A 14,630-nucleotide genomic window follows, 5' to 3' on the forward strand; every position below is an offset into this window, starting at 1 on the left:
TTTGGTTAATATGAAGATAATAACCCCCACAGGATATTGAAGTGAGGGATATTAATGTGTAAAGTGACTAAGATGGTGCTTGACCCCTGGTAATTGCCCTGTAGCTATGTCATTTCTGCACAGGACAGCCTTCAAAGCACTGAGCTTCTTCACTGAAGGTGCTGGTCTATGAACTCATCGTCTGGGAATTGGGTGAAAGTACTATGGCCTGTGTGGTTGCTCAGCTAAGCTCTCTTTCACCTTCACTGATTTTTTGGTCATTTTTTGAATTTTTTTGTTTATGAAAAAACAAGTAAAATTGCCCCAGGCAGCCCATCTACTAGGGCCTATCAAATAGGCTATAATTATGAATTAGCCAACACCAAAGACATTTCAGAATTAGATTTTTTTTTTAAACCATGCCACCCTGCAGTTCTTCTCACTTCCTTTCTGGTAATCTAGAGATGCCTCTGGCATGTAATCCTGTCAACTCCATTGAAATTTATGTAATCCTGTCAACTCCATTGAAACTTAAGCTCCAAGAAGTTTATGTCAGCTGGGTTTTTTCTGCTTCCATCTCCAGACTAAAGACACTCTTACAAGAAGATTTTCAAAGGTGCTGTCACACACTTGCCTTTCATTTCTCAAGACCTTGGTGGTCCACCGTGAGAACATAAATTCAAAGGTGAATGGTATGTTACAGATGATAAACCATTCCAAAATTCTATCTTAAATTTTTGAGCTACAGTCTCCTTTTGCCAGTTTGATATCTCAAATTCATTTACTTTGGGCTGTCACTGAGGCCTGGTTCAGTCAACCAGCCATGTTCATAATCATAATCTTCCTAGAACTCTCTGTTACCCTGACACATTGATAAATTTTGTCTGATCTGGATTGCACAATTCTCCTTTGTCTAGTAACCTCACCACACACTTCCACACATATGGCTCAAATTTTAGACAACATTAATTAGCTAAATTCTTCCATTCTTTTATGCATAAGCCTCCTCCTGAGGTTGGCCTTTTGATTGTTACCCCCCTGAAGCATTCTGGAATCTGACTTTAGTTATAAATCTGGAGACAATAAACAGTGGTGGAAGTGAGGTTTGGGGAGAACCGGTCTTTTCTCATAGGCATCTTGTGTTTCAAGAGAAGCAGAATTATTACCAGACAGGAAATAAAGGGTCTTATTTAAGAAGGCTAGAGAAATTTAATGTGAAACAGGAATGTTTGAAAAGCATTAACCCCATGCAAATTCCTGGATCCTCTTATTTCCCAATTATACAACAATCTAACAGTCAGAAAATCCATTTAGATTTATGGTGAAGTTTTGTGATCTGCAGAATTACAATTCATATTTGCCTTTCAGTTATCTCAGACTTCTACAAAGAGATGAGTTTTAAAATACATTTTAATTTATGTTTTTATTGTAGTACAGAGAAAGTCTATAGCTTTTCTTTCCGCACATTGAGTCAAGAAGTTAGGGATTTGAACTTATCATTCTTTTTCTGTGCATCACTAGAAAAACAGCCATACCCCCGTGAGTCCTGCCCTTTCTCATGAAATTTAAATATATTGTTATATAGCAGAGGCTATTCATCTTCTTAAGCCTTGACTTCAAAGTGCAAATCACTCCAGGAAATCAGAGATGATAAATCCTATTCCCATGGACCACTGACTTCTCATCCCAGGATACAACCTGGATTTTCTTACATTGATCCCTAACCAGTACAGACATTTGTCCTCGAACTTTCCATTTTCCTGCTCCCTGCCATCACTTCTGTTATCAATTGCTAGTCCAATTAGGATTCTTAGTTGCAAAAGCCTAAAACAACTTTGACTGATTTAAGTAGGAATGTAATTTATAGATTTTATTTGAAGTTTGGGAAAATTCAGAGAAAGCTATAGAACCCAGGTTCATAAAATGAACAAATATGAAGAGAATGTTGACATTCAGAGCCATCTTCAAAATCACACCCCAGAAGCAGCCTGGTAAAACCAAAGAACTGGGCACTGGATACCATTTCTGTCATTACTGGCCAAGTTCTTTTAGGAACCTGGCTGTTTCTGCCCTGACTACAGCTATGACCACCATCACTCTTCTTACTTGTATTAGTTTTCAATTAGACAGAATAGCTCCTAAAGTATATCCACATCTTAAGCCCTGGATTTTGGAAATATGCCATGTTACATGGCAAGACATGAAAGAATTAAAGTTGCATATAAAATTAAGTTTTCTAATCAACTAACTCTTCAAAAAACAAAGAAAAGCTAACTCTTCAAAAATGAAGATTATGGCATCTGGTCCCATCACTTCATGGCAAATAGATGGGGAAACAATGGAAACAGTGACAGAATTTATTTTGGGGGGCTCCAAAATCACTGCAGATGGTGACTGCAGCCATGAAATTAAAAGACGCTTGCTCCTTGAAAGTAAAGCTATGACCAACCTACATATTAAAAAGCAGAGACATTACTTGGCAGACAAATGTCCATCTAGTCAAAGCTATGATTTTTCCAGTAGTCATGTATGGGTGTGAGAGTTGGACTATAAAGAAAGCTGAGCACCAAAGAACTGATGGTTTTGAACTGGTGTTGGAGAAGACTCTTGCAAGTCCCTTGGACTGCAAGGTGATCAAACCAATCAATCCTAAAGGAAATCAGTCCTGAATATTCATTGGAAGGACTGAAGCTAAAACTCCACCTGATGAGAAGAACTGACTCATTGGAAAAGACCCTGATGCTGGGAAAGATTGAGGGGGTGGAGGGGATTTGGACGACAGAGAATGAAATGGTTGGATGGCATTACCAACTCGATGGACATAAGTTTGAGCAAGCTCTGGGGGTTGGTGATGGACAGCAAAGCCTGGAGTGCTGCAGTCCATGGGGTCGGACACGACTGAGCGACTAAACTGAACTGAGCTGAGCTTAAAGGGTAGGTGGACAAAGAGTCTTGACATATGATTGAAGGACTTTTTATTTTTGAAGGTATTATTATTAATCATAGAGTGAATAAATTTCAAACTATAAAGTCAGGTATGTAAGATGATACTACTATTATTTACAGTAGCTAAAAAATTAATAATGTGTTGGTGGAGAAAATTAATAACTTGCATTGCCCTGACCCAAGAGGGCAATGAGGTGGTGTTTAGAAGCAGTAGAATAACCTTGCAATTATTCTCAATATTAAAGTCTGTTTGGCTAGACCCAGCTTGCTTTCTTCTAAATTACCAGAAATTTCCTCCTTTATTACTCTTACTTTAGGGACTCACTAATTTACCATGTTACTATTTCCAGGGATTGTGTCAAATAGAAGCCTTCGGTTTTCAACATGTCCCAAGGAGTTCTACTAAATATGATCTAAAAATCTGCAAGATTCCCCATTGAGCATTATCTCTCTTTCCATCATGAGTTATATTATCTCATATTCCTGAAGGAGCATTATTGTATTATTAAGTGAGAGAGCTAAGACTCAATATGCTTTTTCCAGGAAAAATCACTGGAGTTCATACATCTATGAAAAGCTGACAAAAACCAGGAATGTTTTATTATGATCTTTTATTATGAGTGTCTGTCAGAAAAAAAGATCAACAACCACATACAAGCTTACAAAGTTTAATTTCAACACATTCTCTGTGTTACTGTGACAAAAGCAGCCCCTTTATTAGTTTTTTGTTGTTGTTGACTTTCACAGGATGCAGGGAAAGTGTCTCCTGCAGTGATACACCAGGAAACATTTTTGACAGGAGACAAGTACAGATGGTGCAACTATGTTTTGAATGCAAGGCAACAATTCTGACCTAGAGTTTTAAAAGTGAAAATACATTAGCACCAGACCATGTGTCTTTAAAGACTTGCTGAATATTGGTAAACTTGACCAGCAATGACCAGAAAAAAGAAAAGCACCTTTAAAAGCAGTTGATATTCAAGATTAATTATGGCTTCAGAACTATTTCTTTAAAGTTTTTCACTATATTCTACTTTTTTAAAAACCAATATTTTAGGAACTTAGTCAGTGAAGTTTATAAGTTTTGGCATTTTATACAAATTTTTTCATCTTCTGGGACTTATAGAATTCATTTGTGTTTCTGACCAGGTTGAGGTAGTTGAAACAGAAAGTTCTTTTCTAATTTCTTGCTTGACTGTTTCAGAAGAAAGGTAATCTTTTAATGGTAAGCACCATCATTGCTCTGAAAATGGGCTAGGATTCAAAGAATGTAACGCAGTGTTATTGGAAGAGTGTAGAAGTTTATTTATTATAGCACCATTGAGACATTTTGAAATTGAAATTGATAAAAAAATAGAACAATAAGCATTTGAACTGTATTTGGTGTAATAGCAAAAACAAATATCCTTTTTTGGTCAAATTACACTTTTTTCCCCAAATTTTGGAAATAAATAACTGGAACTTGGTCACTTGTACTGGCTGACAAGATTAAAACAAAAGGAACATATGGAGTGTGAAGCTTTTTCTGGGACTTTGGATAGAGTTTGGTTTATAAAAAGCAAACAGGGCCAATGTCCGCACCAAATTCTTGATCAGGACCACCAATATCATAGGGTGCAATATCTACAATAGGTAGTCTGACGGCCTTGCGTGTTTGATACTGGAAGACTGTTTTGCCCCATTCCCCAGTGTGTTTCTGTAAAAAAAAAAAAGAGCAAATAAAAAATGTAAGTGATAATGACATTATAATTATTTAGTTTTTCTGATGAAGTTTTAAAAATATTTTGCTTAAACGGAGTTACCAACTTGCAATGTATACATATGAGACTTGCTCCAGTTCAAAGTGATAATCCTCCCAGCAGATAAACCATATCATTAACCAAAGCCTTACAGTACTTCAGGGTAAACCCAACAGGGAGATTGCCACATGCCAGTGCCTTCTCAGAAACCTCAGTTCTGATCATTGCTACCAGGTAGGGAGCTAGTTTACTAAGAAGTAGATAGGTCTTTTATACTGGAACTTGTGAGATATTATTAATATTAGGAGTGAATTCTTCTTCTATTCATAAATGATAATAACAAAGGGTTGATTTAAAGTAAAATTAAAACCAGATTTTAGATTGAGATTGTATGATGGCAGTTATGTAGAATGGAGAGCAATCATCTAAATTATCTGATAAAGTTTATACCATGGGTTTAAATTTCAATTGCTTTCATAGTAACTAGCTTTCACCTGGAGGTTGAGAAGATAAACTCATTGTCTGTGACATTTAACCTTCCCTGGAGTGAATCAGTATTCAACATAACTCACACCGTATGCCATCTTTTGTTCACACTCATTATTTTTATTCCTTCTTTTAAAACTAGCATGATTAAATGAGCAAGCTGAGCTCATCATAAGGCATGCTTATAAAAATGCTGATACTTACTGTGCAACCATCCTCCAGAACTGTGTATGTGAATTTGCTATTTCCTTCAGCCTTGAATTCACCTTCATTTGATCCCATCAGCCTTAAGGCTTTCTTTACATTCCCACTGGCATGATCCATGTATGCAATGCTATTCTTGCAGTGATATGTGATGTTCTGAGAGGCCCGGCTGGAGAGAAGTCGGAGGAACGCCAGCTGGACATCGAGGACATCTTCGGGAAGTTCAGGATTGCCATAGCTAAACTGTGGTAGGGAACAAATAAAGCTGATCAAACATTTTAGCTGCAATTATACCTAATGGATTTATACAGAGAGTATGGTCACTATACTGTAAATTGTTTATGTATTTTATCTACAACTTCTTATTGCATGTATAATATATAGTGTCAGCATAAAGATCTTAAATTTGAAAGAAAGGTGATTGTGTACTAATCATTTAATCTAATTTAGTTTTGAGAAACAAGTTATAATAGCTATCTGGGTATATACAATTTTTTGCACTTTTCTATTTATTGACTATCTTTGCTTTGCGATGAATAAATGGGAGGAACAAAAAATTAGGGAAGCAAAGATAAATCAGTTAAAGAAAAATGGCATATCTTTTCTTACCTGAAAACCACCCTCCATGGATTCTCCAAACCAAACATGTTTCTTCTCAGCACCAGAATCTGTCCACCAGTTCTTCCGTGGGATAGTCAAAGGACTGGCGCTTATGCACGTTTCCCCAGTTTCCATGTTACAGTAGACTTTAATGGCATCCAATTTGCAACCTTGGTTAGGATCCACCCAATATTCTCCTGAATAGTCACAAAAAGGACAATGGAATTGGTTATAAAGTTCAGTAATGGGATTTAGGCCAAAATGATTTTGTAAGGCGTTCATACACACAACTGGAGTGACTGAGTGAGGCATTCACAATGTTGACTGCCAATGTCTTTGTATTTTACATATTTCCACTTTTAGTGTAGCATAATAGAGGAACTTCTGGATAGTTTCTTAATTTGAAAAATTTAGTAAATAGGTTACAATGATTAAATTGCAAATTATGCCTGCATCAAATAACAAATATTTGATCCTGAGAACATAGTGATATATGTTGTTTATAACTCAAAGAACTTCGTGATGATATGAAGAAATGTGCCCAAACATGATTTGTTCTAAAATTTCTACAAAATTGTCTTTAAATTTTCCTATATTGGAATATTTTGAATTTATGTTACAGTTTAAGTACATCTACAAAATTCATGTTTTCTTACAACATCAAGGAGTTTCCATTCAACTAACACTATTTAAGGATTATTCCTGCTATACAATATCTTCTACTCACAGTAAAATTTTCCTTTTCCCTAAATTTGAATACAGGCAGTTTTTTCTGTTATCCCGTTGCTATGAGAGTGAAAGTTTCCCCAACATACCACTCTGGAGTTCAGGATGGCAGAATTTCAGGTCTCTGCAGTTCCGAGCAGGGTTTTTACGGGAACCGTCGGGACTAATGAGGCTTTCTATTTGTCCATTGACTGATTTGAGTGAGGTCATAATCTCATCGGTGTTGATTTTGAAATCTATCGGTTCATCTCCATAATATGGGGCAAACCCACCAGCTTTTTCTCCTCCAATGCCAGAGATGGCAGCAACCCCGCCAGCACCACAACATGGACCAGGGGCACCAGGAGGTCCAGGAGGGCCTGGTTGTCCTGGGTGGCCTGGGGAGCCCTAGAAGGAGTAAGAACATACATCACTGATGTGTAAGAACATACGTCAGTGATGTGAACTTGTTTGGTATCCACTGAAAAAATACATTGCTAGCCCAAGAAAATGTCTTACAAAGAATTAATACATTGTGTCAGCATAATTATTTTGATACAAGTTTACTTGGGTTGTTTTTGAAGGAATATTAACCAATTTATAACTATAATCCATTATTATGAAGTTTATTGTGTTCTACTGTATCGGAAGAAGTGGTGTTAGATCACAAAGTTTACTCTAGCGTGTGTTCTTCTAAGATGTTAGCAATTCTAATGCTGACATGCCAGAGGAGTTATGATCAGGAAACCTAGATTCTGACCCCAGATTTATCATTAACCTTGTGGTTTGGGGTTAACCACTTAACTTTGTGTTTAATTGTGTAACTTGTGGGGATAATAGTTTTTCTTCCATTTACCCCAAAGGCGTGGGATAGGAATGTGTTAGAAATGACGGCGTAAGCAGCAAAACAGGAATAATCACTGAAGCTGTTTGAGCAGTGGAATGCATCCGTACTTTAAGCCTGTCATTATGAGGATCATAGTTGTGAGCTGTCTAACATGAGATCAGCACTGGCAGAGTTCTTTTTATTAACTGCGCTATGTTTTCATTCTGATATAACTGTTATCTGATCAAACTGTAAGGAAGGTTTTCTCGTTTTCTCCCTGTTGTGGGCAGTGTGATGGAGAAAGTTTTCCTATGGTGGAGAATGTCCTAAAGTGATTGTTCAGTCCCTAACTTAAGTTCGGTAATTGTATTGTGTTTAGCTTGCTATCTCAATTTTAAAATATTGCAAAGTGTTTCTGAAAATGTGCAGATTATAGCAAATTAGATACACATGTTTATAAGTAATGTCTTACCTCAGATCCTCTTTCACCTCTGTTACCTCGAGGCCCCGGTGGTCCAATGGGACCAGGGTGTCCACTTGTTCCATCCTTGCCAGGGGGCCCACTGGGTCCAACAGGTCCCTAAGAAATGATCATGACATCACAATGGTAGAATACTTCCCTGCAGTGCAAAAATTTTTAAACATGGAACTTCCAATATCTTTCTCTTGTACATACTCTGGGGCCTGCAGGGCCTGGACTGCCGACTGCACCTTGGTGACCAGCGGGACCCTGAAAGGAAAGGAAGGTGCATTTGAGTGATGCCTTCAAAACACTCAGGAAACTGTATTTTCAAGGTCAGATCGAGAAACTTGAGGGTCAAGATGAAACATGAGTTCTTTTTCCTTATTCTCCCCATTGTCTCATGCCAACTACTATTTCAAATAAGCTCTTAAATTGATTTCTAATCTCTTGTAGCATAGGCTTTCAGAGATGAACATTTTTCTATTATTGATCTCTAAGGTGTGCCTATCTCATCAGCGAAACTGCATTGAGAGGACTTTCTAACAAAGCGGATGCACTTACTGGAGATCCGGGGGGCCCTGGGTTGCCAGGGAATCCGCGATGTCCTTTGATGCCGTTAGCACCACGCTCACCAGTTTCACCTTTGTCACCACGTGGGCCTTGGGGACCCTTTACAAACACATTTCAGATTAGGATCACACACACACGCATCGGAAAAACAAGTTGGAACTCATAACAGTTAAGTCCATTTTATAATATTCTGCAAGCTAGAAGTCCCATCGACAGACATGGCATACGTGAACTGTTGTGGTGGTTTGGACTCTGGACTGAGAGTTGTATAGAACCCCAATAATTGCCATGTATACCCAAGGCCGACATTTTAGATCCTAAATTGCTTTCTGTTTCATCAAACGAAAGTTTAAATTTGGTTCCATAGTTATGTATTTATTCATCCCTTTTTCCTGTACATGCTAGAAAATAGACTGTTTCCTACACCATAGAGTAGTTAAAATAGGCAACAAACAAACAAAAACTTACAGGAGCACCTCTTGATCCAGCAGGACCTGGGGCCCCAGAAGGACCAGCAGGGCCCTAAAATAAAAATACACAAATGAACAAACATGGGGGAAGTGTTTACTTTTTGATATAGATTTGTTTTATTTACATGCTAATCTTTTCATTGTGAGAGAATAATGGTATGCTTGCTGATACTACTGAAAGTTAGGATTACATTTTCCTTACAAATCCTTGACCTGTTTATAGCTTTACCTGGGGGGGTCTAAACAGGAAAACTGAGAACATCCTGTTAGTTCAACTATATGTTGACCAAGCGGATATACATTTGGTGTGATTAATAGCATTTTGAATTTAAAAAATGAATTCTTCCTTGACTACTGCCAGAAATTTCTCATATATCTTCGTCACCACCGTTGTCTAAGGAATGACTAGTATACAAAACTGTGAAACAAATGAGAGTAGATCTTTCGGTTGGCGGATATGACATTCTATCTTTTGTCTCCTGAGTTCTTTACTGTGGAAAATGGGTAAGTAAGGAAAGATGGTGTTCCTTAGAACTCACAGTTTCTCCTCTGTCACCGTTCTTTCCAGCTGGACCGACAGGACCAGGAGGGCCTGGGTGACCAGGAGCTCCAGGGGCACCAGGAGAGCCGTTCTCACCACGGTCACCCTATGGACAAGTTCACAGTTCCAAAATTGATCTGCTCAGCACTTATTGCTTTAATTACATCTATTAAAAGGTATAATGAAAACCTACAAAAAAAATTACTGTACTTGTGTTTGTTATACCTTGGTACCTGGAGCTCCATCTCGGCCTGGCAGACCATCTGATCCAGGGTTTCCCTGATTAAAGAAAAAAGAAAAAGAAAAGAAATCAAAATTTTTGGAACTATTTAAATACCACTGAAGCCATGCATTCTCAATGGGTAAAATATCATTCCTAAAGAGAATGAAAGTTGGTTCTTGGGAGTGAAAAATCTTAGATGTGACAATGGGTATGACCCTGCAAGGGTTGACAATGCCTACGTGGAGAGGCAGTACACCCGTGATACTACAGTTTCACAGGGTGAGAGAGAGAGAAGTGACTAGCAAAGTAAACAGGGCTCTTAGGAGAGACGTAAAAGCTTGACACATAGTAATAAGCAGATAATGAAAATCTACAATTTAAGAAAGGACTAATCACAGATAATATGTAGAATATTTTTACCCAGAAGGAATGCTGTAAACTGGGGCTTTCCAAATCCTCAACTCTTTTGTTTATTTAGCTAAATATTATATCCTTCTCCATTAATGATCCTTCACTGGGTAAATATTAATGAACATGAACGGTTAAGGCTGTATTGTAATAAATTGTAATAGAAAGAATATTTATTATTAGAGAAAAAAGGTGAACTTTGACATGTGGCAATATTTACACTTTTAGACCCAAGTAAGGCCAATTTGTCGGAGAAGGCAGTGGCACCCCACTCCAGTACTCTGCCTGGAAAATCCCATGGACGAAGGAGCCTGGTGGGCTGCAGTCCATGGGGTCGCTAAGAGTCGGGCACGACTGAGCCACCTCACTTTCACTTGTCACTTTCATGCATTGGAGAAGGAAATGGCAACCCACTCCAGTGTTCTTGCCTGGAGAATCCCAGAGACAGGGGAGCCTGGTGGGCTGACGTTTCTGGGGTCACACAGAGTCGGACACGACTGAAGTGACTTAGCAGCAGCAGCAGCAAGGCCAATTTGACCCTTGCTTAAATAAGTTATTGAAGGCAGGAGGAGAAGGCAATGACAGAGGATGAGGTGGTTGGATGGCATTACTGATTCAATGGACATGAATTTGAGAAAACTTCAGGAGATGGTGAAGGACAGGGAAGCCTGTTGTGCTACAGTCCAAAGGGTTTCAAAGAGTCAGACATGACTTAGCGACTGAACAACAACAGCGTGCTTCATTGGATATTTTCTGAGAACTAGTACTTACATCTCTTCCAGGTTCACCAGCTGCACCAGCCAGACCAGGAAGACCCTGGGGGCCAGGAGGACCACGTTCTCCGTTTTGACCACTAGGTCCTGGTTTACCATTTTCACCCTGTGTACAAAGAAATAAAAGAAATACATATTTCTTTCCAGGAAATCAATTAATATGATACTTTTAGATGTCTTTATTTCCCAGGGATGAACTTTGTATTATTCAATTCTTATTGAATTTGTTCCTAAAACTATCCCTGCCAGAGGAAAAATGCTTTGTGAACAAACTTCTTGTATGTTCTAACTTGTCCAATGAACCTGGATGCCTGAGCAATTACATTTATTATCATATTAGAATACATCCGAATATGAGGTACATAAGTAGACGTGGCTATTATAAGAAAAAAATAATGATTAATCATCATGAAACCACAGGTTTATGGTGCCCATTAGAATTAAGTTATATTGAATGTTTGCCTCTATTTAAAGAACATACATTTATTGGATATGTTCATATAAATTGAATAGACTTAAATGTTATATTGTAATTTCACTACAATATTATATGACTTTCAGTTTAAAAGGGTGCTCAAAGTGTCAAAATGTGAGCCCTAATAAAATGCAATTTTATTTCTCTATTTGCTAAATGGATATTTAAGACGCTAAGCACCAGGATGTTATAGAAGTATCAGTGAAAGAAAGTCAGGAGAATAAAATGAATTGAATTGATGGATAATTGGTATCAATTAAAGGAATCATAGGTCTACAGCTGAGATTCTTTTCCCCTTCAAGACTGACAGTCAGCAAACTGAAGAATGCTGACAAGGTTCCTAATAGAGGTATTTGAGATGACAAGATATTTCCTGTGATATCAATCTATTTGTGTTGGTCCTGGATGTGCATTGTTTTCCGATTCCAGAGCCTTTGAATAATATGCATGCTTCCTGAAACTGAAAATATCAAGAATTTACATCTAATTACAGGGAAACTTGTTCATTACATACTTGCTATGGTCATGTGATGTCTAAAGACTATCAGACTTCATAAAGGAAACAAAGGTCCAGTGAAAGACAGCTACACTCACCTTGATGCCCTGTGGGCCGGGGCTGCCCCTAGCACCTGGCATGCCTGGTGGGCCTGCAAGACCTCGTGCTCCAGTAACTCCTGCAATTCCGAGTGGGCCTGGAGCTCCCTGTTGTGATGGATAATGAAATCCTGGTTACTCTTTATGTGACTATGTTTTCCTCTATTGATTTGTGATTGAAAATAAAACTGTTATTAATCCATAGAGCAAAGAAAGCACTCACCGGAGGGCCCTGGGGGCCAGGTGCTCCCCTCTCACCTGGTTGACCAGCATCACCCTTTGGTCCAGAGATCCCAGGGCTGCCAGGAGCACCATTACTACCAGGTGGACCTGGGGGACCATCTTTGCCTGGAGCCCCGCTGGAGCCTGGGGGGCCTGGGTTCCCCTACAAAGAAATGTTTGATATTTGAATATTTTATAATGAAAAAGTACATTTTTTTCTTCCCTCTTTCACCTGGATTCAAATAATTTTATATGGTATTTTATAAAAAGAGAAGTTGCAGTGGATAAGTTTCTCAACCTATGCACATATGAGTACTCTTTATGGATTATATGGCTTAAAATTATTTTAAAAAGTACTTACATTATTGCCAGGAGGACCAGGAAGACCACGACCACCGGGGAAGCCAGCAGCACCCTGCGAAATGATAAATGTACTTTTGAATATCAAAAATCAAGGAGAACAAATAATTAACTACTAAAACACATATGAAATGTAAGAAATGTGGTAGGAACTGCATTCTATTCTGCATTTTATGGTTTGTTTTTTCCTCTTGGAATTTACATATAACTCACACATGAATACGTGATCATAATTTTATACTCTCTGTAGGAAACTAGGGCTTTCAAAGCAGTTTTTATACAGATTGATATTGATTAATGCTTTTCAATAATAGTTCAGATGATCATTACTTACAGGACCACCAGGACTGCCACGTTCACCTTTGACACCTTGGGGGCCCGGGGGACCCTATATGGAATGGAGATGGAAATGGTTGATAAGAATAGTATCAAAATCAAAATTTGGGATTAGCCTTAAACCTTTGAAAAATCAGCAACTCTGGTTATCATGACAATCATCTCACAACACATACAGTCATTATGTTGTACCTTAAACTTATACAATGCAATGTATATGTCAGTTTTATCTCAATAAAACTGGGGGAAAACACTACAACAGAAATGAGAACCTACATCAAAACACAAAAATAGTAACTCTCTGAGGACATGAAAGTAACTTGATGGAGGTAACTAGATTGTTGGAGCCAAGCTTCAAACTCAGAACTGTATTCCTATGAAAACTGTATTCTTGTCACCATGACAAGCTCTCTCTCGGTGCGAAATATTAAATTATTGACAAACCTAAGTACTTTCTTTTAGAAGGCTTAGAGAAAGAGAGATACTTACAGCAGGCCCAGAACCTCCAGGGGGTCCTGCGGCTCCAGGAGGGCCTCCTTCACCTTTCTCACCAGGAGCCCCTCTTTCTCCTTTAGCACCAGGCTCACCATTCTGGCCCTGCATTCAGAAACAAAAACAGCCTGTGAGCTGACACCCTTCACGATGCACTGGGCTTATCCTTAGCTTTTTCTTCAGAAAATAGAATTTTTCATGCAGAGAGATATTTTAAATCTGTTTTCAATTTTTAAATTAATTTTTATTGGAGTATAGTTTACAATGTTGTGTTAGTTTCTGCTGTACAGCAAAGTGGACCAGCCACATGTACACATGTATCTCTTCTCTTTGGGATTTTCTTCCCATTTAGGTCACCAAAGAGCATTGAGTAGATTTCCTTGTGCTCTATAGTAGATTCTTATTAGTTTTCTATTTTATACATAGTGGTGGATATATTTACATGTTGAAATAAAATTGGAACCATCTCTGAAGACACGGAAGAAACGAAGTCAATGAAAATGTTTCCATGATAAAGATTTCCCTAGTGGTCCTGTGGTTAAGACTCCATGCTTCCACTGCAGGTGGCATGAGTTTGATCCTTGGTTGGGGAATAAGGTCCCATACCCCACATGAAGCCACCAGAAAATAAAAAGAGTTTCCACGATAAAAGAAAATTGTCCAGAAAGTGGTACGATTTCCATAATTTTTTTATAAGGGAGAAACTCTCTCTAAGGATTGTGCATTTCAAAGCAAGCACCAATAAATGCATTTGAGAAAGATGGGGCTTAGAAGAAATTTTATTTAGTGCCATTTAAAAATGGAAGAACTTTAATAAAAACTTTCAGAGTGCTTTAAGTCTAGGAGACCGTGTTAGGCTCATTAATCTGGCGTAAAGGCAAACCAGGTGTTTTTGTATCCATCTTTTAAACAGTAAGAATAAAGTTTAAAAAAACACGGGAGGTGGATAAAAGAACCCTCATAGGGAATGAGTGGCTGAGATAGACTAGAATTCAGACTTGACTTATTCTCCTACTATTTCTTACTGAGATAGTGATTCTGGGCTATGTGACATGCATGTTTTAATGATCATACTTACAGGAGCACCAGGGAAGCCAGCAGGTCCTGGTGGCCCCGGTTCGCCTCTCTCACCCTTAAGTGAAAAATATCCTCATTAGTGACAGTGAAATATCTTCCTATTGGGAGCACATATCATCCTCTACATCATCTTATCTTTTC

General features: G+C 38.3%; 1 protein-coding gene across 1 annotated transcript in view; it reads right to left on the reverse strand.

Moving 5' to 3' along the window:
• Positions 1 to 3,534: 3,534 nt before the first annotated feature.
• Positions 3,535 to 14,630, reverse strand: part of COL3A1 (collagen type III alpha 1 chain) — a 40,135-nt gene continuing 29,039 nt past the window's right edge. The window contains exons 35-51 of the mRNA XM_052636178.1: positions 14,491 to 14,544; positions 13,410 to 13,517; positions 12,919 to 12,972; positions 12,586 to 12,639; positions 12,226 to 12,387; positions 12,003 to 12,110; positions 10,932 to 11,039; positions 9,755 to 9,808; positions 9,528 to 9,635; positions 8,987 to 9,040; positions 8,510 to 8,617; positions 8,162 to 8,215; positions 7,958 to 8,065; positions 6,770 to 7,067; positions 5,964 to 6,151; positions 5,355 to 5,597; positions 3,535 to 4,621 (exon numbers count right to left, since the gene is read on the reverse strand). Coding sequence (XP_052492138.1) covers positions 4,475 to 4,621; positions 5,355 to 5,597; positions 5,964 to 6,151; positions 6,770 to 7,067; positions 7,958 to 8,065; positions 8,162 to 8,215; positions 8,510 to 8,617; positions 8,987 to 9,040; positions 9,528 to 9,635; positions 9,755 to 9,808; positions 10,932 to 11,039; positions 12,003 to 12,110; positions 12,226 to 12,387; positions 12,586 to 12,639; positions 12,919 to 12,972; positions 13,410 to 13,517; positions 14,491 to 14,544 — 2,010 coding nt within the window. The 3' untranslated portion in view covers positions 3,535 to 4,474. The remainder of the gene's footprint in view (positions 4,622 to 5,354; positions 5,598 to 5,963; positions 6,152 to 6,769; positions 7,068 to 7,957; positions 8,066 to 8,161; positions 8,216 to 8,509; positions 8,618 to 8,986; positions 9,041 to 9,527; positions 9,636 to 9,754; positions 9,809 to 10,931; positions 11,040 to 12,002; positions 12,111 to 12,225; positions 12,388 to 12,585; positions 12,640 to 12,918; positions 12,973 to 13,409; positions 13,518 to 14,490; positions 14,545 to 14,630) is intronic.

Source organism: Budorcas taxicolor, chromosome 2 (assembly GCF_023091745.1).
Source record: "Budorcas taxicolor isolate Tak-1 chromosome 2, Takin1.1, whole genome shotgun sequence".
Taxonomy (NCBI): Eukaryota; Metazoa; Chordata; class Mammalia; order Artiodactyla; family Bovidae; genus Budorcas; species Budorcas taxicolor.